Consider the following 27,937-nt stretch of genomic DNA (forward strand, 5'->3'; position numbering starts at 1 on the left):
TAATGCAGACATTGTGTGCAAATAAACAACATTATCAGCAAGCACAATTAATTCTTATTGAATTGCCCTCTCAAGAGTGTTGTTTGAGGCACTTAGCAGCAACTAAATGAGACAAAAAACTGAGCACATATATTTCACTTTTAGTTTCTGGTTTCAGATTTACTAGTCCTTAAAACATCACATAAAAATAACATACTGTGTTTGGTCAATATCTATATTAGTGGTTCAAACTGCAAAATGAACTGGATTTGGCCAATAGTCAAAAGTTTGGCTATGGGAGACTAATGACTGAACATTCGCTTGTGCTTCGTGGATGTTTTTCTCTACCGAGATGCTGACTGTTAGAATCTTGATTAAAATAATCGGGAAGGAAAATGATCCTGTGGCATAATAAAGTTCCTTTTTTGATTCACTCTGCAGTCTTGTTAAAGACTTCTTTCTATCTGAGTGTCGAAAACAAGCCCTCCGTGTGCATTCAGACACAAAACCTGTTTCACACAATTTAATTTTTGGTGATTATAATTGTATTGTGACTCTTCAGTGATCTTCCACAGCACCTCGGTGGCTGTCTAATTTAATATGCTTGAATTTTTATTTTCTTAGAATGACACAGAGCCCTTGAAAGTGGATTTTTTTTTCTTTTTTTTTTTTTTCTTAGAGAAAGTCTCCAAAATGCATTTATCTGTGCCTTTCTCTCAGGGACATGACCACGAAAGGAATAAACTCTACAAAATCATTAATAAATAAAATACAAAACTAAGTAAATATAAACCTATAACAATTACAAATGCTCAATAAACATTTACGTAATACATTCTATCACTTATCACATCATCAACAACATTTTCAAAAAAATAATAGAATAACCCACAACAATTACAGTTTTTCTCAGTCGCTTTGGTGCGTTTTTCACATCATCCCCAACATGTGCAAAATAATAAGTGCATTTCTCAGAACAATTTGTACAAACTGCAATATACAATAGATATGTTTCTAAAGCTAGTCAGTCACTAAAAATCCTTAGTACATCTCTCAAAAGTAAATATTCATGCCAACGATCATGTCAGTGCTATCAGAATGATAAGTCATTGAGTCATTGTTCACGAACAAGCTCGTCAAAATGTTTAGGCATGTTGTCAATGTAACTGTGTACTTTGACAGTATTACCAGATGTAAACTTAGGCTACAGTTTGGATGACAGTTACTGTATTGAAAATGCACAAGGCTGCACTTCTATGGCATATATCAATTTCAACAGTACCATTTACATATTACTGTATGTGGTTATTGATTGAAAGAGACAAAAGAGATTTTGTTTTTCACAGCTTTTACTAGTGCTACTTTATGAAAGAAAACAACAAAATAATTTACAGTAAGAAAAAGACAAGGGGCACAAAGGAAAATAAAAACTAAATTAGAAAGAAACACCGGAAACACCCCTAAGGCACAACTTTGCCCGCAGCACTGTTCTAGTTCTGTCTCTACACATCCAGACGTTCCTGTCTGTCGGCCCACATATTCTCATCCACATCACACCGGATATTTTCCCTTCCAATGCAACGTGGAAAGAATCTTTTGGAATGCCTTATCCATCCTCTGCAGGCGTCTACTGTGATGTCCTCACATGCTGCATCCATTGCAGCCAGCAGGGTCATCTGTGTGTGTGGCTGACGATCGTACACCTTCCACCTCCATGCTGAAAAGAACTCCTCAATTGGGTTAAGGAATGGTGAATAAGGTGGGAGGAATTCTATGAGCATCCTTGGGTGGGTCACAAACCATTACCTTATGATGTTTGATCGATGGAAACTCACATTATCACAAATGACCACATACTTTGGCAAATCCTCTTTAAATAGACCCCTCTCATCATCAGGGATGAGAGCCCTGTAGAGAGTCTCTAAAAAGTTGAGTAGATGCTGGGTGTTGTATGGCCCTATAAGGGGGATATGGGTTAGGACGCCATGCTCCAAAATAGCAGCACACATGGTGATATTTCCTCCCCTTTGGCCTGGCAAATCCACAGTAGCTCTGTGACCGATGACATTCCGACCCCGCCTTCTGCATTTGGTCAGGTTGAAGCCAGCCTCATCCACGTATACAAAGTTGTGAGAGGGTTCACTTGATTCCAACTCCATTATACGCTATATCCCAGAACACACAGTTGAATTTGTTTTGGTAAGGAAGAGTGACATAAAATGTACATATATTGCATGTTCCTTCCACAGCAATGAAAATGTGTGCAATTTATGCTTACTGTACTATGTATCACTATAAAATGTTGCTGTAAATTAGTTACATAGATATATGTTTTACCTGTACATACTGGTACCGTAGCTCCTTAACTCTGTCCTCATTCCTTTGGAATGGTACACGGTACAGCTGTTCAATACTCATCTGGTTTCTGTGCAGCACCCTGTCGATGGTTGAGATGCTAACCATATGGATGTTTTCAAAGACATCGTTGTCTTCTATAATGGTCCTTTGTATTTCCCTGAGCCTCATAGCATTGTTTGCTCGGACCGTGGTGCAAATAGCCTCCTCCTGTTGAGGTGTGAAAAGGCATCCTCTGCCACCGGTTTGAGGTAATCTTGCGGTCCTATGTGGGGACAAATGCAGTGATGCATCGCACACTTTCACATAGACAAAAATTATGCAAACACACATTTTACTGTAAAACATACAGGTGGGTGCATGTAAGGTGCAGTATGTATCTGTATAGAGCATATTTCTGTATGCTGTGAAATACAAGTGGACTACTGTAATATGAAGCATTATAGGAAGTATACAGTATACTGCTTATATACAGTAACAGTGCAGTGTACATTGATGGACATACCTGTTCTCTCTTTGAAACGTTTGAAATATTGAGGACACGGTTGATCTCCCAATATTCGGCTGCACCCTTCGACCCGCCTCAGCCATAGTAAGGCCATGATTGACAACATGGTCTACAATAGTGGCTCTAATGTCATCAGATATGCGCCTATGTCCTCTTCTGCCTCTTCCTCTGTTTTGCCTTCCACCACGCATCCTTGCTACTCTTCTTCCTCCTCTTGGCTGTTGACCCTGTTCGTTTCCTGGTCCATCCATTATTGGTAAATTGCAACTCTGTGTTGTGGTCTGTCTATATATGCTTCCCAGTTGATTGTTCATGAGACCCACACCTGATATCCAAATATCTAAAAGTCCAACAAAGGCTGATTTATACTTCTGCGTCCGACCTACGCCGTAGCCTACGCATAGACACACACCCTACGCCGTAGCCAACGCCGTGACCTGATGTGCACCTCTCCAAAAATCTAACAGCGCGTCAATTCTACGCGGACCGCAAGCACTGTGATTGGTCTGCTAGAACCCCTTCCTCTGTATGTACTTGAGTTTGGTGTGTGTTTATAATGTGCACTTTAATATATTTTAATGTTACACCTTCTTATATAAAATAAAACAAAGCAAAGAACAAGTGTCTTATCATTTATTATACTACATAGCATTATACATCAGTATTTGTCCGCGATAAAACAATGTTGATCTGCCGTGGTACAAGTCCTTGTGAAGATTGAAAGAATGCCATCTTCTCTTGTTCCGTTGTTGTCTCCTTTTGTAGTTTTAAATACTGATTTAATATTTATTTGTCGCCGTCATGGCTATAATAATGCTTCTCCGCCGAGCCGCTTCTTCTTCGGCTTTTGTCATGGTACTGCGGGTTACACCAGCAACATGCCCGTGGACACCGCAGACTAGCGGTTTGCATGTGTACTGCATGTCGACGCGGACAACGACGCAGAAGTATAAATTAAAACTGACGCATAGCCTACGGCGTAAAGGCTACGGCGTAGGTCCGACGCAGAAGTATAAATCAGCCTTAACACTTTACATTCCTTGAGTGAGGGTCAATTTCACCTGCACGATTCATCAATTCACGTTTTTGTACAAAAGGTCTAATAGAAATTTGTAAAACTATGCTTGACAGTTTATGACAAATAAGTTCAACAATTTTGCATGTAATGGCTTATGCAAGGAACTAATGCCTAGATGTTTTGAGGGGTAAGACTATTGCAAAGAGAACTATATAATACATTTTGAGCAACATGACATTAGCAACTGATAATGTAGGAAACCACAGATAAATGTGCATAATCAATTGGATGAATGTACAAAAGCAATCACAACTTGTTCAAAAGAATGAGAAACTGGTTTTATGATGTGTATAAATGACTAGATGATGTGGAGTTTGTAAAAGTAGTTTTGAGAATTTCATTTCTGATTTGAGAAATGCACCAAAGCAACTGAGAAAAACTGTAATGCTATCACTGATGTGAGTCTGAAGCAGTTTGTTCACTATATGATAGAGGAATCTACAGCACTAAATTGATAGCCTATATTGTGAGCATGAATTCGAGCTCTAGAAATTTCTTTGATCTACTAAACAGTGAGACATTGATTACTTAATTTCCTGCAGCAAGACAGGGATCTGACTGAGGCAAACCATTTACAAAGAGCAAAGCCTTGCCATCACAATGCTAGGATGTCCTGAGCAGGATTGTGTATGATTTTGAATCAGGCATAAGCTTGATTAACAAAATATAGGAAGCAAACATTGCAGCAGTCTGTCATTTTTAACTTGAAAAGCAAAGTTAAGTTTAAAAGTCTAGAATAATGTTACGAAGCGATAGATAGATAGATAGATAGATAGATAGATAGATAGATAGATAGATAGATAGATAGATAGACAGACAGACAGGCAGATAAGATAGATAGATAGATAGATAGATAGATAGATAGATAGATAGATAGACAGATAGATAGACAGACAGACAGACAAGACAGACAGACAGATAGATAGATAGATAGATAGATAGATAGATAGATAGATAGATAGATAGATAGATAGATAGACAGAAAAAAATTTGTCGCAGTATGGGGCCCTGTCATTTATTAAATTGGAATGTTACCTGCCCATCTTTACAAGCATCTTTGTAAACACATTAAGGTCTAAAGTGAAAGCAAACAACTGAGAAAGAAAACACATGTGTAACAGTATTTTGGATTCGGACAGCTGTTAAAGGGACAGCAGTCTAATATCCCTGCTGTGTGTCATTCATGATAATCAAACAACAAAAAAGAGAAAATCTCTCTTACTGCTCATGACTAAATCACTTTTGTAACTTTAATATGAAGAAATATATATTTAATTTATACAGTGAAGAATATGCAGTGTTTTTATACATTTGATTACTTTATACAATGTATGTAGCATTTTTTTTTTAGTTTGAATTTTAATTTTAGTCATTTTGTTATGTGCCTTCGTTGTTTTTGTTTATTTATTATTTGTTTTTTATTATTTTATTAATTTATTTATTGTTACTGATTACCCTATTTAGCTTTAATTTATTTTTATTTGAGTTTTAGTTGTAGCAATTTAAGTACTTCATCTTCAACTTATTTTATTTTGGTTAGTCAACATTTCTAATTTATGCTGAAGTTTTTCTATTTCACCTAACGAAAACATTTTCCATTTCACACTTTACAGTATATACACACACACACACACAAACACACACACACATATATATATAGTTTTAAAGGCACAATATTATATAGTATAATTAAACATGTACTTTACGTGTTGCTATAGCAAAAACAAACAAAAACCTAAAAGACCAGAATACTCAGCAGAACATCAGTCTCTACGGGGAAAAGACTCTGATATGATGGTAGAGAAACGTGTATGTAAACGAAATTAATTTTGGCAGGCTTGAAAGCCTCAGGCTCCCACGACTAGCACCGAATCCCACAGTCACGTCTCTTCAAAGCGACCCTAAAAAGTTGATGAAAACTTTTTTTTTTTTTCACCCATCCACCAGCATGAGGGAAGCATTAACAATACATCAACTAAAAGACTAAATAGATCTGGGCCTCGGTTCTCCCTTTGTGTTCTCTTCCCCCACCAACCCCACTGAGAAGAGGAGCAGAAATCTCTTAATCTGCTTCGCTTTCTTTTCTCAATTACTGTAGGATCATCTCCTGTCCAATTTTGTCGATTAAAACATCAGAAAGAGGGGTTCTCCCTTTTGCAGTGATATTAAATGATGTGCTGTATTTCTGCAAACACTGTTGGCCTGTTTCCATCACTCTTGTGTGGTAAAATAACAAACAAGAATGAAAGCAGCTCCACTTATAAAATAAAATTATCAAATTAAACATTTCCATTTTCTTTGTATTTTCATTTAACTTTTACTTAATTCCTAAAAATTAAGTACTTGTAATTAGATTATATTACATTTTTAAATACTTAGCTACTTTTTATTGCTAACATTGCTAATATATTATTAACACAAATTCAGAATTTATGTATTCTGCCTAATTTGTATTTTTAATTGTTTTTTATTTACTTTTTTGGAGTGAAATGACACATACTGTATGTCATGAGACATTAATAAACGTGGAGCTGCATGTGCTACATTATGGTCTTCATCATGTTATTGGCTAATGCATTTTTTTTTTTTTATAGAGGCTTGTGCATGTTTTAATTTTAGTGTAACTTATAGTCGAGATACACTAGGTTCATATAAAATGCAAGTTTTTTTTTTTTTTTTTTTTTTTTTCTTGAAATCAGCTAACTATATCAAAAAGCAGTGACATTTAAATTTCAGAGCCGCAAATACAATGCACTGACCCACCAGCTCATTAAGACTGTTTGAAAATGCCACCTAGCCAGTGAGCTAATATAGATTATTCCATCTCACTATTTGCATAGTCAGATACAGCGCTGTATTAACTGTGGACTGCAGCAAACAGTAAGCTTCTGTATGCTTCCATTTCAGAGGGTAATGGACCAGAACATTAGCATCACAAGCTCATTTACAGACTACAGACAGCCCCAGAAGAACGCCTCATATGGACAGAAACATCATTCCTCAAAACACATAAACTACATTCATTACCTCAAAAATACACATGCATGGGGAAAAAAATAATCATATATGCACTAATGATGCAGTGAACTGACGCAGTAAATCATGCCCTCTGACCCAAATTTAGTTAAAGAAAATGTTACCTTTTTTATATTTTTATCCCATGGTGGAAATAAAAAATAAATAAATAAACAAATAAAAAATTGATCTTGAAAATGTATTAGTAAATGCTGAGGATAACATTTTGCTGTAGAAGTACTGCTCATTGTTAGTTCATAGTTAACTACAAATGCAACCTTATTGTAAAATGTATTTTAACTAGTATTTTAAACTAGTCACTAGTGTTAGCTAGAATTATAACTAGTATTTTAAAGTGCATGTATAAATACAGGGTGCATGTAAATTATTATAAGCTATAAACATTCTAGTATTAATTACTTTGTATAGTGTAACATAAATTATGTTCCATAAAATTGTGTAAACATCAAATGGAGCAGGAACATGAGTTTATACTGGACTGATATAAAGCCCAAACCCAGAGAGGGACTATGCCTCTTCATTTCAGAAGTCTCCCACATATCACTGCTACACAGTCCAGAGTCTTTGACCTTTGAGAGAATCCCACTGTCCTTATACCTGCCAAATCTAAGCCCACAGTGGAAGCCCTCAGTGAGATTGGCCATTTCTAGCAGAGATGAGAAATGAGGATGGCACAGCAACAAAAGCCTCCAAGCTGGATGAACAACCCCCAACCGCAGAGCTGGAGCATGTCAGTCCAAATAGAAATCAGAGCCATGAGAAACCCTCTTTCAAACAGCAAGAGACACCAAAGAGCTAATGCCGCTTTGTTAAACTTGCGTCTTAATGTTTTGTGCAGGCTGTTACTGTGTAGCGCAGATATTAGTGTGTGGATCCATTATTCAGTTTGTGCACCTCTGCTCTCCAGGGTTTTTTGGTTCATTTCACAATGCTCTGGATACGGTCTGGGGCTAAATGTGGGCTGTAGCTGATATCGGAGCTTCCAAGAAAATCCTTTGAATAAATGCCTATTTACCCCACTTTCAAGATGACAGAGGATTAGCCCTGCTTGCTAAACCCTCTCTAGGAATGATGGGACACACACATCCACTGTTTATTAGATACATGCTCTCAAACGATAACACTAAAATCCTGTTTATGTATTTCCCAAAAGGAAACATTTACTTGCACTTTAGCCAAAGGGTTTGTTCATTAGAGTCTGATATAATAATATAATAATAATGACAGAGAAACAAGCTGAGAAAAACTGAGGCAGTTGCTTCTGAGAGGGTCGTGAAACCTCAAACCTCTAGATTATATAAATATTGATTTTCACATCAACACTGACTTCTGTTCACCAAGAGTTGGATGCTCTAAAATGCCACGCTCTTTCTCTACCACACGTCTCTTGAGATGCAACATTCAATCCTATGCGCAAGTCGATGTGAGCCATTTCGCTAACTTCCACTGACTTGGCCACTGAATTAGAGCACGCTCCCTTAAATTTCCATCCTGCTCAAAATGACTGATATGCAGAGACTTGGCTCTGATTGGCTAAACAACAGCATCCTGCAGTCTCTTTTTTTTGATGAGGGATGTCAGAGACAGGTGGGATATCTCAGGACAACTATTTTTGCACATTTTGTGTGATATTCTAGAAGAAAATCACAGCATCCTTGACTAAACGTTAAAGCTTCTTATCGTTATCAAATGCGTTATGAATATGCAATCTCCTGTCCTTTTGAAACTCCAGGAGCACAGTTTACACTCCTCAAAACCTTCTCTGTTGTTATACGGTTCATATTCTATGATATCTCCTGTGCTTTAAAGTGCTCGGTTTAGTTTATGTACAATGACAGCTAAATGGTTTATTTAAAGTCACCGTACTTTTTCATTTTTTTTTAAGTGCCTCCCAAGTCTTTATTGATATTCGTTCTTCAGCATCTTCAATACAATTTTACATACGTTTACATTGACATTTATTCAGCAGCTGCTGACCCAGTTCATTAGAAGTATATATGTATATATATATATATATATATATATATATATATATATATATATATATATATATATATATATATATATATATATATATACAATATACAGTATGTGTGTGTGTGTGTGTGTACATACAGAAATACATGTGTATAAATAAATACATTTTTGTTTTGTTATTTTATTATTTAATAACAAAAATTGCACTTATACATGCTCACGTGTGTGTGTGTGTATATATACATGAATTATTCTCATTTTTCAGTATTAATTTAATATTTTAGCATTCAAATATCCTATTTTAGTATTAGTATTAAAATAAACTATAACTTATATTAATATTATTTAAAGTAATAATAAATAAACACAAATACATTATTATATTTTTACATTTCTATTTGTTTATATATATATATATATATATATATATATATATATATATATATATATATATATATATATATATATATATATATATATATAAAACCACTATAATATTTTCAATGAGATATGTAGTATAGGAAGTGACTTTGTCTTTGTGGTTGTGTAATTTTATGCATCTCAAACCTGTACCACACACAGACTGAATTCACATATTTTATCCTTACTTTTTAAGAAACTGCATTAAGTTACAGTACATGCTGTGATTTGGACTTTGCCAGTTATATTACAGCTATCTCGGCAGCTGCTTCATGCATTGATTTACATGCATAGCTGATAGAAAACAAGATGCATACTGAATGTCATAACAGCGGCAAAGCAGCTCTGATGTGGCATTTAATCTATGCACCAAAGCCTAAAACCTTTAACACTATACTTTTGCTGCCTTGCAAGGACTGGTATTTCATTCAGGAAATGCAAACTAGTCACTTTTTGTATTATCTGCCTAGTACAGGCTTTGAAGGATGACAAATAATAAGAGTGGTCAGTTATTGTTATGGATGTGTCATAATTAGGATTAGAGCAAGAGCATGCTTTATTCATATAGCCATCATTAAAGAACAATTACGGCCACTCATTTTCACACATACTGTACCTTGTAGACGGTACTGTCCTCTACATCATGCTGTTATTTTAGAATGACCTTAGACATGTCTTTATTGAACGTGCTTTAATACTAAATGTCATGAGAATATGGCCTCAGTCAGCATGTAATGAGACCAAAAATAGCTGAGAAGCAATAACTGCAGAGATGCATTTCAGTAAAAAATTCATTTTCTGTTCTTCACTGAAGCACCCTGCCATGTCCTTCACTGTCAATCACAGTTGTTCATTTTCCCCTCCTCATTTCACGCCATTAAGACAAATATATGACTGCCAGATGCCTGTAAAGCAAAGTCATGTGCGTCACTTCCTGCAGGGCATTTTGTGAATTTGCATTTCCCTATTATGTAATTCTTGGAAAGGCATTTGGGGATGAACAAACTATGCCTACAGGATACCAGCATATGAGGACAGTTTCCATGATGTAGCGAGAGCAGAAAGACGGTGTTTCCTGCTGGGGCGCTAGCGCATCGGGCTCTTTGTGTGCCAGGAATCATGGAATGGCCCTGAAGCTACACGTCATTAGCTTTGGCACCTCCATGGTTACCCTTACTTGTACCTGGGTTAAAGAAATTGTTCACCTACAATGACTATTCTGTTATCATTTACTTATCCTCATGTCATTCCAAACCCATAGAAATCACTTTCTTTCTTGAAATACAAGTTATAAACTCTTAAAGGAATAGTTCACCCAAAAAATGACAATTTGATGAAAATGTATTCACCCTCAGGCCACCCAAGATGTAGATGAGTTTGTTTCTTCGTGGTGACAGATTTGAAGAAATTTAGTATGACATCGCTTGCTAACCAGTGGATCCTCTGGAGTCCAAACAGCTGATGAAAACATCACAATAATAATAATCTACACAACTTAAGTCCACCAAAGCTGTGTGTATGTAAAAAAAAAAAAAAAAAAAAAAAATCCAGCATTTTAAATTTAAACTGTTATTTCTTGCCCAAATACAGAGTCCATAATCACGCTTCCTCCAGGTAAAATGTCCATCAGCCTGTTGTCCTCACATTTAAAAATCCACCATCATATTTGTTTAGAACTGTTTTTGAAAGGGGGTGCTTGATCTGTGCATATTTCTCCTGATTCTGACTACGATTCAGATGAGATTACTTTTTCACTATATCCATAAGTTATTAGAGGACTTGTATTTTAGCCACAAACAACAGTTTGAAATCAAAAATGTCTTAATGATTAATTTGTTTCTTACAAACTTGCAGCTTTTCACTTCACGATATGTTAATAGATGGACTGGATTTGTGTGGATTATTGTGATGTTTTTTATCAGCTGTTTGGATTCTCATTCTGACAGCACCCATTCACTGCAGAGGATCTAATGGTGAGCAATGCTAATTTTCTCCAAATCTATTCAGATGAAGAAACAAACTCATCTACAACTTGGATGGTTATGTACATTTTCATCAAATTGTATTTTGTTGGGTGAACTATTCCCTTATAAGGTTCCAGAAGAGGGTTTTACTAGTGATGCAACAGAAGAACCGTTTTGGATTCTCCCAAAGTTAAGAGCACCAATTTTTTGTTCTTAGTATAAAGATTTCAATAATCTGACGTACCTTTTCCCACTATAAAGTATATTTGGTGCAATGAAAATGTCCACGGATGTTAAAATTTCTTCATGGAACCATCAATGCCAATAAGAAAAGTTTTTTTTGTGTGTGTATGGTCCAAATTTATTATATTTATATGGCACTTATGTTGTTCATATCCCTATTCACTTTTATTAAATGAAAAAATAAGGCTATTACATTCTGTAACATTTCTCCCTTTGTTTTACAAAGAATAAAAAAACATCATGCAAGTCTGAAACAACATAAGGGTGAGTAAATAATAACAACTTTCAGTTCAGTTATTCCTTTATATCACTTGGCCATTTCAAAAGAAATAAATCAGGGATTTTTCTTCCTTCTCATTGCCTTTTTAGCATTTGCTGCTCAAATTTCTACAAGAAAAAAGTGATGTCCTTTTCCGCCAGCAGCTGTGGTATGGCATTGACCTTGAAGTGATATCATTAAAAGCGTAAACAAAACATTAGAGAGAGAGCGAGATGGAGAGAGAACAAACAAAATCCTGTAACAAAGGCAGACCACATTCATTTCATCCTGTTGGTTGGTTCACACCAGAGCATGCGGTCTATGACTCACAGCCTTATGAGCTCCGGCTCTCATTTGAAACGCAAGTGACAGAAGACAGATAGCAGACAGACCCGTCAACCCAGTAGCATGAGAGATATCTCTGCTGCACAAGTATCTGTAGACTTAAACTCAAATACACAAAGAGACGTGTTTGAAGCGCTACTGAAACAAAACGAAATTCAGATGAATAGTCCGTATGTGTACAATTTTAGTGGTTCTTGCAATATTGCTTGTCATTGGGGTTTGTTTAATGCCACTAAGTGTGAAACTCAACCTGAACTGTTTTCATAATGGAGATGAATGAATGAATATTATTGTGTGGCTTGTTGAAGATAAATTTTTCTGTATCATTTATAACTCATATCAAATTAAAATATAATTCATACAAAATACAAATCACACATCTTACAGTATATATCTCCTCTTATAATATGAGAAAATTAAGTTTTTACATTGTAACTGTATACATTGTGGTTGTAGGATGTTAATGGTTGCATAGCAACATGTAATTTACACTAATATGCTAATATAGCATGAACTAATATAGAATTCAACTGGTGTAAGGTCAGACCGTCATTATAATTTGCTTTGTCTCTGCATATATTGGCTATTTCACAGTGGCTTCAAACGTGTCTCAAAGTGACATAATTTTCATTTACCAACTTATCATTCATCTGATATGAATAATCTTTCTTTTTGGTTTGCATTCATTAAGTTATAATGAATCATATACGATCATGTCCTTTTCATTAAAGCATCTGCGTCACTAGATTATGATTAATAGACATTAAAACATGGTTATGTAATGTATAAAAAAATACAGGAAAATTCCACTACTGTTGCAACTATGGGATCATTTTCATGTTTTTGAAAAAAGTCCCTTATGATCACCAGCACTGCATATATTTGATCAAAAATACAATAAAACAACAATATTGTGAAATATCACAATTTAAAATAGCTATTTCCTATTTGAATATACTTAAATGTTATTTATCCCTGTGATGGCAAAGCTGAATTTTCAGCAGCCATTACTCAAGTCATAAGTGTCACATGAAATTAATTGTTTTTATTATTTATTATTTGTATCATATAAATTCTAAAATCACTGTAATAGCTTTTGGTTACACTCCCCCTAGTGGATAAAAAAGCTAAATTTCCAGCAGCCTTTACTCCAATCTTCACTGTTGCATTACAGCTTAATTATTTATATTATTTATTTTTTATATCATATATATATACACACACATATATACATTACAAGCAAGGACATTAGAGACAATAAAGACAATGTCAATAACCGACTAAGCCTCCAAAAACATCCTAGAAACCACATAGAATTCCCTAACAATACCTATTCTCTGCAAAAATACATGCTTATAAAAGAGATGTAAAATATCATATAGCAAGCACAGGAAACATGTTTGAGGATCAGGAAAATATTCACCACAACATCCTGTGTCACCTCTCGAAGCTCTAGGCTCACATTTTCAGCCCATATTCCTGTCAGGTGTTAGTTCACACACACACACACACACACACACACACACACACACACACACACACACACACACACACACACACACACACACACACACACAAATGAACTGTAACAGTATGTTCATCTTAGTTACTAAAAGAACTTACAGCTGAAGCAGAGACAAACACTTGTATATGTCTCTGGTTAACAGCATCTCCAAAGCCTTTTTACACACCAACACACTGTCAGAAGCCACTGAAAAGATTTTCAGCATGATAGGAGAGCATTAGTTTTAAAATAGATGTTGTTTAATGTGCAAGCTTGGATTATACACTCAATGAGAAGAGATCGGATCTATCATTTACACTGGCAACCAGCAGGATTTACTGTCTTTTAGTCTCAAATGTCTTTTCATTACATCTACAACAACATATCTCATAACGATGACGTGGGGGGTTGCAAATGATTAAAGTGTGAAAAGCAATTAATGCAGTTCTGGAGATATACCAAAGATGCACGTTTTTTTCCCCCCAATGGATCGTCATGCCTGTTGCCATGGAGCAGTGTCGAGAAAAAAACACAACTAGAGTGCATGGTCATAAGATCAGCCTGTCTTTGACAAGAAAAGAAAGGAAGAGGCACATAATTATCATTTCCTCTGAGATGGAGCAATTATGTTGATTAGGCAAAAATATGATATTTAAAGGAGGCCACATGGGTTTTGACTCCACTTATTATATTAACAATAATCAAGGAAAATCATTTGCTGCTATCTGAACTTCTTTTTAGAACACACAGGGATGGGTTATGGTGGTCAGCTAGTTGAAAAGTGGTAAAACAACCAACTAACAGCATAATTATCCTTTAACCTACTAGTTGATATACTGTAGAAAATATGTTGTTTTGCACATCCAAAGTTGCAGTTCTGCATGCACACACACACATATTAAAGGTTTTGCATTGAGTCTCTGTGCAGGAGAGTCAGCGGCTCGCATATTGCATATTTCAGCAAAATCATTTGCTCCGTAAACTTCCCCTGTGCACCAGTAACATATCTATCATTCAGTGCAGACAGGTGTCACAGCTATAAGAGAATCCCTGCTCACCAGAGATAAAGCACAGAGGGCACAGGACAAATATATCTTCTTTAGAGAAAGCCCCATGCACCTGCCATCCAGAGGTGTAAAGTATTAAACAATACAGCTGAACCCAGAAAAAAACTAAGCAGATTATAGAAGAATGGACTGTTTAACAGAGCATATGAACCTGCTGTACATTCCAACACTGAATGGACCAAAGGTTTAAAGGGTAGAATAAATTTGTAGAATAGAACATCAATCTGTTCCTAATAAAAAGTTGTTTTCTGGCTGATCAGAGTACTTTACACTTACAATATATACAATATAGTGCATGAATCACAGACTATTTGTTTGTCATTTTTTAAACTTAAAGTATTAATTCCCCCAAAAATGGAAATTTTCTGAAAATGTACTCACCCTAATACAAGATGGAGATGAGTTTCTTTCTTCATTTGAACAGATTTGGAGAAATTTAGTAGTGCAACACTTGCACACCAGTGGATACTCTGCAGTGAATGGTTGCCATCAGAATGAGAGTCTAAACAGCTGAGAAAGCAATATTATGGACAGAGGGCTCATATTTTAGTCTGAAAGCAATGATTTGAAGTTAAAAACATCTTGATGAATTTATTAAAAACACATAACTTTTCAATTCACAAGATGTTAATTGATGGACTGGAGTCATGTGTATTACTTGTGAATTACTGTGATGTTTTTGTCAGCTGTTTGGACTCTCATTCTGACGGCACCCATTCACTGCAGAGGATCCATTGGTGAGCATGTGATTTAATGCTAAATTTCTCCAAACGTGTTCTGACAAATAAACAAACTCATCTCCATCTTATCTTACTCACCTGAGGCTGAATATATTTTCTGCAAATTTTCATTTTTGGATGAGCCATCTAAAACTTCTTCAAAAGTACTCCTGTTCTCTTTTTGCATTCCATAGGAACAAACAACAACAACAACAACAACAACAAAAAACAGCATGCAGGTTTAGAACAAAATTGGTAAATATTGTAAATAATGACAGAATTTTCATTTTTGGGTGAACTCTCTTGCACTGTAGATATGATTTATTGTTTCATGTTTTTTTTTGTCTCATAAAAACAGGAAAAGCTGAAACCCTGACCCAGGACAATGAAACAAGAGAGGGAGTACATTATTATGAAGCAACTAGATTAAAGAGAAGTCAAAGAATGTTCAATTTTAAGTGTATTATCGTTCACACAGTTGCTCAGGGACGAGTCTTAAAGGGGTCATCGGATGCAAAATTCACTTTTGTTGTTGTTTGAACATAAATCTGTGTTGGAAGTGTGTGTAAACATCCATCCTACAATGATAAAAATCCACCCAGTGTTGTTTTTTTAAATCCCTATTTTAAAATCTCCTTTATCAAATCAGGCTGTTCTGAGATTCCTGGCAGAATGACGTAGTTCTGCACAGGCCCCTCCCATGATAGTTGATTGACAAGGCCGTCTTACCTTAGACCTGCCCTGAGTGAGCTGTCATCAGTCCGGCACTGTGTTGTCTCTGGTGCAGGGGAAGACAAGAATGTCTCCGATTAAGCGATTGAGGTGTTTTGCTGTTGGATGTAATAATAAACATAGCAGTCGTCATTTAATTCACAATCTGCCTAAATGCGTCTATGTTTGCGCGAATCATTCGTGATCGAGCTTCAACTACACAAGAAGTGTGTATAAGGTTTTTTTTTTTTTTTTATAAATCTCTGCAAATCGCCTTTCCTAATATGTGCTTGATAGCAAGTTTCACGTCTTAAGTAAACAGTACTGCTCATCACCCCACAGAATTGAGGGGCAGGGTCAGCAGAGGTCATTAGCATTTAAAGCAACAGGGACTATAATGGCTTGCTAAAACAGAGCTCATTTTGACAGGGTAAAAAAAAAAAAAATACACTACCATTGAGGAATTTTAACCAAAGTATGTTATAGACTTTTCAATAAGACCCTAAAGAATCATATCAGCTTATATCAAATAGGCATCCGATGACCCCTTTAAATACTTTATGGTAATGGTAAACATTCCACACATGCAGTCAATCCAGCTTCAGTTATATTTGACCCAGAGCATTCTTTTAAATATGATACAAATCCAGGGACTAAATAATTTCTGCCCTTGACAGAAATATTTACAGTTCATATTCCTGTTTATATTTTAACATTTTAGTCTATTATCAGCTTAAAATCTACCAAAAGTAATCACAATAATTAAAAAAAAAAAAAAAAAAAAAAAAAAAAAAAAAAAAAAAAAAAAAAAAACTTTTGGATGATGTTTACATTCCATAATATACTACTTTTATAAAACAGTAGCAACAGCAATATAATAAATCATACCATTCCTGAATGCCTGTTTACGGTTCAAAAGCAACATAGCAAATTGGGGCAGTAGTATATTAATATGGAATGTGTGTTGATAGGTTTGTGAACATGGCTGAACCACTCAGAACTTTGTGTTGTAATGTGTATTTATGTGTTTTCGCAGATGATCCAATTAGTGTACAGCTGGATTATATTTAAGCATCTACGAAATTAATATATAACTCAGTTCATCAAGCTGCTCTGATCTTTGAATACCACATAAGACAGTGTGAAAGTTTATGAAAATATACCACAGATGGTATAAGCAGCAGATAGCAGGTCCTAGAGGACTGTAACAGAATTCTAACCTGAACTAAACAAAACACCCACACTGGACATGCTTCTAATAAATTTACATTTTAAAGCAAAAGACAGGGCTGGAAAAGCAGGGATGTTAGAGTGCGAGCATGTAGTGTGTTGTAAATAACACTTGTGCGTGTAGTGTTGGCAGGAGAGTGCACTCTGAACACTATGAATCAATGTGGCAGAGGTTGATGTCAGCACGCTTCTATTCTTTCAATTAGTTTCAAATGCTCATAAAACAGACCTTACAGCACTCTAACAGTATCTATATCTGCCTGAATATTATGGACTATAATGGCTTGCTAAAACAGAGCTCATTTTGACAGGGTAAAAAAAAAAAAAAAAAAAAAAAAATTACACTACCATTGAGGAATTTTAACCAAAGTATGTTATAGACTTTTCAATAAGACCCTAAAGAATCATATCAACTTATATCAAGTGGGCATCCGATGACCCCTTTAAATACTCATATATCTGCCTGAATATTCAGTGTCCTGTGATAAATGGTAATGTTCACTCACTGCTCTTACCAATCAACGGCTGATGATGACAGTTACGACATATGTTTTGCATCTTGTTAAAATGAACATGTTGTCAGCACTCTGTGGTAACATGGCACTGACAGGCAGCTCTAATCTGTGAACATGCTTATAAGAGTCTTAATGGATAAAGATCAATGAAACTTATATTTGAACAATGTCAGGTTTCTCAACAAATTTGTGCTACAACTTCAGTTTAGGAAGAGTCTGACACTTTAACACACTGATAATGGTTTAAAGAAAAACTTTTAAGATAATACAGTCTAATAACATAAGTAACATTCAGTTACAGTTACAGAAATTAATGAACATACAACTGATAAATAGAGGAATAAAAAGTTGGATCTGAATGATAATGAAAAAAACTCAATACTCCAGCTACAACACGTATTTTCTCTAACAGTGGTTTAGTATGTTGGCTTCAAACACCAAGTTCAAAACTGTTGTAAATAAGGATATTTTTATGCATTGTACAAACTAAATTCAACAAAGGTATATTTTAACTGAAAATGTTAACTGTTTGTTGGCCAAGTAATTTGTTTTTCGTCATTTTGTGTCACATAATTGTTGTGCTGTTTACATTTTGCTGCTAAGTATGTTGGGGAAGATAGCCATATCTTCTTTAATAGAGATATTATCTCATATTTAAAAAATAAAAATAAAAAATGCATTCATTATAGTCGGTGTCAATAAACAGAAGATTCAAATGTGACAGCATGCCCCGCTGCCAACGTGCGTTCAACGATCGTTGTTCTTGTGCAATAATTGTTGTTCAACAGCTTTTTTTGTTGTTCAACATTTAAAATATGCCTAAATACCAATGCTTCCCAAATCAAACCTACCCTGAGAAATATATACTGGAGCTAAAAGTGTAACTAGTCCAAGTGCCTTATATTTCTGTAAAAAGAGTATCTGCTGCTGTCAGGGCTCTCCTTCACTGAGAAAACTCTAACCAGCATCAGCAACATGATCATTATAATAGTGTGTATCTGAGCTCACCTTGCGCTAGACCTGATATGATCTACTGGAATCCGGCAGTCCAGATCCGTGTCTGTGATCATCAGCTGGAGTTAGAGAGAGATCGCACCTGTATCCGGCAAACTTCTTCTCTTTTATCTCTCACGGCACGGCTCGGAGCTCAAGCAGTGACAGTTTCCACAGAACACTTTGGCGAAGATGTTGTAGAACCAACCCAGACAATGTGCTACATAATATCTGGTCCTCGCCGTCCATAAATCGTCAGATTGTAAGCGATGGTCGAAGAACACAGAGAGGAGGAGCGCGGCGAACGCCATCAAACTGCGAGTTGTAAAGCGAGGAGCGCACAGATATGAAGAGCGCGGGCACACACGTCAGTAACCCAGCAGATATACTACTAGCAGAGATATGGATACACTACACCTACACACACGCTAGCACGCACGCATACACACGGTGTCATTCTCACAGCTCGTTTGCGAAATTTCTTGTAAAGTGACTGTAACGAGTTACTTTTGAGGAGTCCGTTGTTGCGTGACGGTACCATGTTACATGATGGCAGCATTTAGTATACCAGATGTATCGCATGGTACTTGTATTCGTGAACCTTGGAATTTACAGTACATGGTCCTCTAAGGAATACAGTCTATTTACACAAAACCATAGTAATACAATTTTAGTCCCAATGACCATATTGACAGTCACATTATTTACACGTTTTTAATTAATAATTAAAAATGTTCCACTGTTATATCTAGAAATCTGGCATCTCCCATTTTACCTGATGCCCTTTTCCGAACTCACCCTACTTTAAAAGGATGCCTCCTGAAAACTATTCTATTCTATTCTATTCTATTCTATTCTATTCTATTCTATTCTATATTCTATTCTATTCTAATTCTATTCCCACAGTTATTCATATGCTGTATAAGCTCTTATAATCTTGTATAAGCAAATAAGCAGGTGTTTCCCTCTTTAATTCAGACTCTAAATCAGAAGTGTGTCTGCCTCCTAAATGAAGCATATTATAGAGGCCTAAACGTGTTTCTGTCTTCACAGTTTATTAATTCCATATTGAGACAGCACTGTTTAATCACACAAAATCGTTTCGTGAAAGTGTCGTTTTTTTTTCCTGAACACAAAAGACTGCATGAATCTTAGAAGATGAATGTCCTATTATAGTGTCTCAGCAGATTTGACAGCTGCTTTTGTAGAGCAATCCAAACAATTCCATCCCATCCCAATGCATTGCGCAAAGACAGAGGAAGCCAATTCATCTAAAAGCATATTAATCTTCTTATTCCTCCATTCAACTTTGAACTGTGCACATTCTCTCTCTCAGATTCTTTTTTAATGTCAATGACAGACAAATTTGCGGTGGCTGAAGAGCTTGCTTCTGGTGTAAATGCTATTGGAAGTGCGAACTTTGATCCGGCCTTATCCATTCGTCTACAGGAATTAGACCTTGAAGTTAAAAAGCAGGAGAATGAGAATTTACGGTTAAAACTCAGAGTAGTAGAGGCAGAAGAAACTGATAGAGAGGTTAAACTCCGTACTATAGCAGTACGGTCGGCGGAGGTGAACAGGAAACCTATTCCCGCTCCGCGCTCGAGATCTCCCTCTGTTTCTTCTCCTCCTGCACCCGTAATCTCACACATAAGGGGTGCTCAGGAAATTGATTGTCAGCAAATACATCAAGCTTGTGCCTCCCTTCCGCGAATCAGAGGTTGATGCCTACCTCTGTTTGTTGCTCAAACTGGTTGTTACTGAGCTTTTCTTGTGTCACCCTGGAACTTGGAGACGGCAGTTCTCTCAGTCTCTCCCCCCCGTTTTTGTTACACCCCCTTTCACCCCTAGATCTTTTTTTTTTTTTTTTAAGGGGTACGTAACACATGGAACTGGAATGTCCCTGAAACATGGATGTGATGCCATTGCCATTAGTAGCGCTACAGGTATTTGGTTTGATGGATTTGTTTGCCATTTCACAAAACATTGCTTGACCAACTGGAGTTGTATGGATTACTTGTGTATTGTTATGATGTGATTTTTATCAGCTGTTTGGACTCTTTCTGACGGCACCCATTCACTGTAGAGGATCCATTGGTGAGCACATGATGTAATGCTAAATTACTTGGATGGCCTCACCATAATAACAATTCCAACAGTGAAGAAGTTCAACCCCGTCTTCTCACATCAAAAATCCACTGACATATTTGTTTAGAACTGTTTTTGTTTGTAAACAGTGCTTGATCTGTGTAATTTCTCTCCTGACTGATTCATATAAGATAACTTTTTCATTGGACCCAGACATTAATGGATCAACTGGAGTCATGTGGATTACTTATGGATCTGAAGATAAATAAAATAATCTACATATGGTTGGCCTGAGGGTGAGAAATATATTTATTTACAGTTAGGCTTTAAAGTGTTATATTTCTTTACAAGTGTATGGTGCGCACATGCATGTTGGTTTGCACCCTGAAATGTCCTTGGCATTTATTTTATTTTTAATTTTATTTTTTAATTTTTTTTTACTCTCTCTCTCTCTCTCTCCCTCTCTCTCTCCTGGTGTCTCTGAATCAGCAGGGATGAGGCCGTGGGTCTCTCACGTGACTGTGCCGCAGGACAGAGCCAGAGGTGGAAGCCAGCCTGTCTGGACAGTGGCTGAAATCTGATGACAGCCACTGAGAGCAGGTGCTGCCAAACGCAGGCTAGCTGCCAAGACGAGGTCAAACAGGACTCGTTACGTGTTGCTTGTATCCCGCCTTACGTTCCTCAGATCTGACGAGACAAGCATCCAGGCACAGCTCATTAGACTGCAGGATAGAGAGAGTGAGTTCCCATCCGCTCCCATTCGGCATCTAAAAACAGTGAGCCAGTGTGCTTAATGGACTCTGTGTAATAGCTGGAGGGCTGCAGAGCACTACTGTCAATTACACAGATCTGTTTTTCATTTTTAGCAGTTTTAGCAAATTAACTCACTTGGTGGCACTGACATCACAGTGCTTATGTGGTGCAACTGCTTGCTTGCTGGCTGTAGCTGTTATAGATTAGTTTAGACACCATGTATCAGTCTTTATGTAAACAAAAAAATAATAATAAAATAAATAAATAAAAGGAAGTAAACCACACCTCTCTCAAATTTGTTACAATTTTCCCAAAAATGGTAAAAAAGTAGTTAATATGTTTTGACCATATTTAGTTTAATTTGTAACTCAGTAATTCTAATTAAGTCGTATAATCATTTTCAGTCAGAATACATGATTGTCTATTAACTTCTTCACTGAAACCTAACCAGGGGGTCTGAATCCTGACCTAACATCAAGTACAGTAAAGTTGGCTTATTTGTCATTTGCACAACTTATTCTGGGCATGCTGGGCAATGCTTATAATTGAATTAACTTATTTTAATTGACATTTGAACCCGACGGCATGCAGAGAGATCTGTTTTAATTTTCAGCAATTTTAGCAAGTTAACTCTCTTGAAGTTACTAATGTCATGATTCTTGTTTGGCGCAGCTGCCTGTTTATAAGCTTGTAGCTGTTATTAGTTTAGATAGATTCATTTATATTATTTTTATTTTATTTTATTTTTTTCCTTTTTTTATAATGACTTTTACAAATGTCAGTCTTTATATAATGAAAAATGTAACTGAAAATTGCACATGCAAGCATGTTTTCTAACCATTATTAGTCATTTTAGTTAGTTTTTATTTTTTAATTCATTGAAATTCTGTGTTTGTCAAACAGAACTAAATTATGATAAATAAATGTGCATTTCCTTAAGAGCTTATTTCTAGTGAAAATTCACTGAGGCTGCTATTGAATTGGAGTGTACAGTGGATGGTGATGATATTACATATCAATTACCAACCAACACTTTCATCTGTCTGTAAAACTGAAATATGAGAGGTTTATGTTAGTACTTCTTGACACCTCTGGTCCAAAAGTGAATGTCTTTCATAGTGTGGTCATCGAGAGCTGTGATAAATCTAATGCATTAATCTCCATCAGCTGTTTGGGTTTACAGCTCTTGGCAACACACATGGAGAATGTCCCACTCCAACAAACACCTGATACAGGAATGAGACCTGTCAATCACCTGTCTGCATATAAACTACCTGAGCTCTGAGATATGATGCTGCGCTGAGCAAGTGTGTGTGTCTGTGTTTGTACTGAAGAAGCTTGATATGTAATTCAAGTTTCAGGCCCTCATCAAATGCGAGACGCATTTAAAGAGATACAAAATCAATTCATTAAGTTCTGTTTCCTCACACTGAGTGATAAACACGTGGAGAGGAGAGAAAATTAAGATTTCAACTCACGTTGTAAGTTTCAGGACTCTCACAGTAATGCAAATGCAAGTCTTATGATTCCAGTTACACTCATTAGTGTGAAATTTTCAGTTGAGAGTCATGTATTGTCTATTAACTCCTTTACTGACCCTAACCAGGTGTTTCAGGCACTTGCAAGGAGTCCCGGGGTTTGAATCTCACCCATTGAAATACTTAACTGTATATAATTTTAAGCACTTGTATTTTTAGTTGACAGCCAGCGATCACTGTTCATTTTTGCTGTGTGAAAAAAAACTTTGACATTTTAATAACTATTGTTTTCTAAGTAAACAATTTTTTGTGTGTGTGTGTGTGTGTGGGGGGGGGGGGGATGCAAGACAATAATGACTGAGTGATGCACAAATAATAACAATATCAAAGATGTATCATATATTATTACTATTGTTTTCTAAGTAAACAAAATAGTAATTATAATAATATAATAATTTGACAAATACCCCCGTTCAAACACTATAGACACCCATTTTTTTAGTTTACTTTCAGGAATATCTCAATGTAAATCAGCAAAGTTTTTTTTTTTTATGTCATACTGTATGTATAATAAGAAAGGGGATATTTATTAGAGTAAACAAGGTCAATGTTGACTTTAAATGCACTTTGAGCTGCACATATTAGACTGACATATATTAATGAAGGTACTGTGTTGGATGTCTATAGTGCAGCTCAGTAAGCACTGGTGTCTTCTCCCATCTAGTGGAGAGATACAGCAATACCAGAATACAGCTAAATAATGTTGAAAATAAAATAATAAAATTTGATATTAAGTCTCAATATTCAATTAAGTTTTGCTCAAAGTAAATATCCGTTTTATTTTATTTTTCACTGGATGACAAGATTTCTTTTTTTTCTTCTTTTTGCAGCATAATGACAGTCTATTCAAGAGGGACTCTAAATCAGCTTAACTGGGCAAGCTCCACAAGGCCTGTACAATTACACCACTGAGACTCACATCTCTGCATTTTTATCTCTTGCCCTCCCTTATGTGACTTGTGGGGGAATAATAGAAGAATACTAGTTTAGGAAAAGGAAACTGAAAGGACAATTTTTTATAACACCTAACAAAATCTTGCTCATATTTATATAACCAAAAAGTAGGATGAAATTCTGATTGCTTGTAATGTGAATCAGTGAGATCTTTATAACAGTATAATAGACTACTTAAAATACTTTAAACAATCAGTTGTCACTTTATAATATGTTTCAGAAAAATGATACTTAAATGCTTAAAATACTTTTATGATTTCTTTTATTTTTTTTTTTTTTTTTGTGTGTGTGTGTGTGTTGGGGGGGGAGGGCACAATAAAAATGCAATGCAAGACAATAATGACTGAGTGATGCACAAATAAACATTCCTCAAAAGCCTGATGTATCATATATTATTTGATACTTACATTTTAACATTACATGTTTTTTAACATTACATTCATTATATTTTAACATTACATGTTTCTATACACTCAAGTTGCTTCAGTAAATGTTCATCTTGAAATATTAGTAACAATATAAAAGTTATTCTTACATTTACTAAATAAAAATAACAAAATATATACACAGCAAAAAAAAAAAAAAAAAAAAGAAGAGGAAGAAGAAGAAGCCACATGTACATCTACTCAGCTCCATTTTATGCTTCTAACAGAGGCTGTTGTAAATGTTTTGTAATGAAACTGGCTATTTGTGCATTTTATTTTGTTAGAATATATGGATACTTTTCAATGGCTACAAATGGTAAAATAAGCAGTTACATTTTCTAATCACTCGGGGGAGCTAGAGAGCTTTGCATTAAACTCATCTTAGCCATGCCTGATTAATAGCAAGCAAAAATCCCGAGGCAAAGCAGCAGTCTGGCATTCCACTGGATTCTCTCATTAAAATGAAACATATTTTTTAGATCTGCTAAAGTGAGTCAAATATTTCCACCGTTCATGAAACAGACCTCAACCAAATATCCCGACTCAAATCCCATCCAATAATCAGTACTTTTTAGAAATGCAGTTTTTATTTGAGCCAAGCTCAGACATCCTTTGGAGAATATTGGTTATTCCGGTCCATTTAATGTACTGTACCAAGAAATATTATTAAATAACAACATATCTGGTATTCAGATGTTTTAGGAACAAATAGTGTTGTTTCAATTTGTCTCGTTGATAGGCTGATCTGAATGTTTCAGACAGACTTGCTGCTGTCCTGACTGAAGGTCAAACTCGTTGCCTAAGTTCTTCCATGATCAGAGTCTGGGCTGCTGGAGGATGAAGTTATGAGCCGATACATCTGGAAGCAGTGGTGCAGACCTCAGAATGGACCTGTGGAACAGTTAGAGGTGAAGTGAAAGTGTATTTTTACAGTTCTTTTATGGTTCTCTTGAGTGCATCGTTTGACTGCTGTCTTTTCCATTTCAGAAATTCTCATATACCTACTGATTTTTGTGTCTCTGAATCTTTGCTGCATTGTTTCTGGAAACATTTCAGACATTTCTAATGACCCAAAAAGCACTCTCTATATAACCAGACTATAAAACAACAAACTAATGAAAAGGGGGCAAAAGCATGCAGTTTGTTGCCCCTGGCTTTTCATCCAGTTGTGCAAAGGATTTGTTTTACAAATCATAAAGTGTTATTCTGTGTTTGGAGAAAGACGCAGACATTTATGAGGGTTCTTTATAGTGCTGCATCAATTGTTGCTCATGTTAGCTAGCCCATGTTGGCATACTGTAGATGTTTTGGCGTGGCCTCAACACCTCTGTGTTCGGCTTTTACTCTAATTGCATTAGTGGTTTGGAGAACGAATCCTCTGGGGTTGATGTTTGGGTCAACAGCTCTTTTGTTGGAGGTAAAGGCCTTGAATGCTTCAGCAGGATGCAGCTCACTTTGCTTGGTAAAACCATCAAACTTGATTCCCAGTGAGTGCTAAGACTGTTATCCGCCTAACTCAATAACTATCATTTTCAGAGACCATTTTACTGGGATTTCCTTGCATGGAGATGATTTAGCATTTTAGCATTTAGGGATTTGTGTGTATGTGTTTTCTCTCTGGTAATGTAAGAAGGGTGCATTGCATAGGTACTATATTAATGGTTAGTTTATGGTGCATCTCACAGGAAAAAACAAAACAAAAACAAAAAAAGGCTCACTGGCTGGACATTAATAGCGCAAATCTGCCTCAATGTTTTTGAGTGATGGAGTATCGATGGAAACATCAGAATACTGTTCACAAAATACTCTTTACAGTCAGGATCATACACCAAGGATGACAAGACTGTATATCAGTATTCCACGATAATTTTCATTAAAAGGCAGATTTTTGGGAATTATTTGTTTTTAATTATTAATGAGTGTGTGTCTATGCCTGGCATTCCTGCACAATGAGCCCATGTTAAATGTGAATTGAAAATGTGAAAATGAAAGTGCATAAATGATTACTTTCGCAAAGCAATGCATAGATATTGCAGTCATATTTTTTGTGATTTAGATTATATATTTTATACAATTGCATCTGTCAGTTCAGAATTTACTGTATTTTTGCAAGTAATACAAAAATGCATTTTTTTTAAAGAAATATAAAATATATAAAAACTGATAGATGCAATTGCATGTTTACCTATATATATATATATATATATATATATATATATATATATATATATATATATATATATGTGTGTGTGTGTGTGTGTGTGTGTGTGTGTGTGTGTGTGTGTGTGTGTGTGTGTGTGTGTGTTTGTGTGTGTGTGTGTGTGTGTGTGTGTGTGTGTGTGTGTGTGTGTGTGAGAGAGAGATGGATGTATATTTAGGGAGGACTATATTAAAAGCTCACTGTATTAAGTTGAGTGGACTGCATCTGATACAGCATTCAATCTTCAGTTCAATCTCATATTCTCAATAAAACAATAGTCTGAATGTCTGATAAGGAAAGCCATATCTTTGTCGTACTATCCTTTCATCTGTTAAAGGTGATTTCCATTGACAGCACAGTGCATTTGTTGGCTGCATAGCGAGTCAAGTAGGTGGTACTGCACATTAAATTAAATTAAATTAAATTAAATTAAATTAAATTAAATTAAATTAAATTAAATTAAATTCAATTCAATTCAGTTCAGTTCAATTAATCTATCACCAACTTGAATCCATATGCACAACTGCCAAATGTTCTCTATATTGGTATCATTATGATCACACTTGTAATAATCGCTTTAATGAGCTTCTGCCCAAAATTAATTCATGCTAGGTAACTGTATGGTTCTATTATCTTGAACTGTTCATTTGTGAAATGAACATTACTTGGACACATTCATCACTCTAAATTGTAATGTAGAAACATGCATTTTCAGTAAAGCTGCTTCGAATTGATGTGTATTATGATACAAATAAATTTGGATTTAATTGATTATATATATATATATATATATAGAGAGAGAGAGAGAGAGAGAGAGAGAGAGAGAGACAAAATATACAAGTGACAAACAAAAATAACTGTATTCCGTTTGTTTTTAGGACACTACAAAGTTAAGAGTGAGAGTAAAACTCAGCTCAGCACCTGTTCAGTTCTGTTTCTCCCTTTACTGCTCAATGAGTTCAACACCTTCAGTGCTCTTTGATTTCTTCTGCCTGTGCTGTCAGCAGTCTCATTAGAGCAGGGTATATATGGCACACTCTCCATCCTCCACAACAATAGAGCTCTTTCTGTGAGGG

General features: G+C 35.7%; 1 protein-coding gene and 1 pseudogene across 1 annotated transcript; both read right to left on the minus strand.

Moving 5' to 3' along the window:
* The window catches only part of LOC109101203, a 60,836-nt pseudogene extending 41,718 nt beyond the window's left edge, over window positions 1-19,118 (minus strand).
* LOC109097516 lies at window positions 1,078-2,767 on the minus strand. The gene is made up of 2 exons (XM_042769374.1): window positions 2,317-2,767; window positions 1,078-2,144 (listed from the first exon to the last, which is right to left on the minus strand). The coding sequence occupies exons 1-2, from the start codon at window positions 2,725-2,727 to the stop codon at window positions 1,782-1,784; spliced, it is 774 nt and encodes a 257-aa protein (XP_042625308.1). The 5' UTR covers window positions 2,728-2,767; the 3' UTR covers window positions 1,078-1,781.
* Window positions 19,119-27,937: the final 8,819 nt, after the last annotated feature.

This window comes from Cyprinus carpio, chromosome A13, assembly GCF_018340385.1.
Source record: "Cyprinus carpio isolate SPL01 chromosome A13, ASM1834038v1, whole genome shotgun sequence".
Lineage (NCBI taxonomy): Eukaryota > Metazoa > Chordata > Actinopteri > Cypriniformes > Cyprinidae > Cyprinus > Cyprinus carpio.

What these genes read in the sequence shown, in the direction of transcription:
- LOC109097516 (XM_042769374.1), bottom strand. Translation starts at nt 2,727, where the DNA reads ATGCTCTATACAGATACATACTGCACCTTACATGCACCCACCTGTATG. An exon ending in TACGGTACCAGTATGTACAG is followed by an intron (nt 2,145 to 2,316) that starts GTAAAACATATA and finishes TCTGGGATATAG; the next exon opens with CGTATAATGGAGTTGGAATC.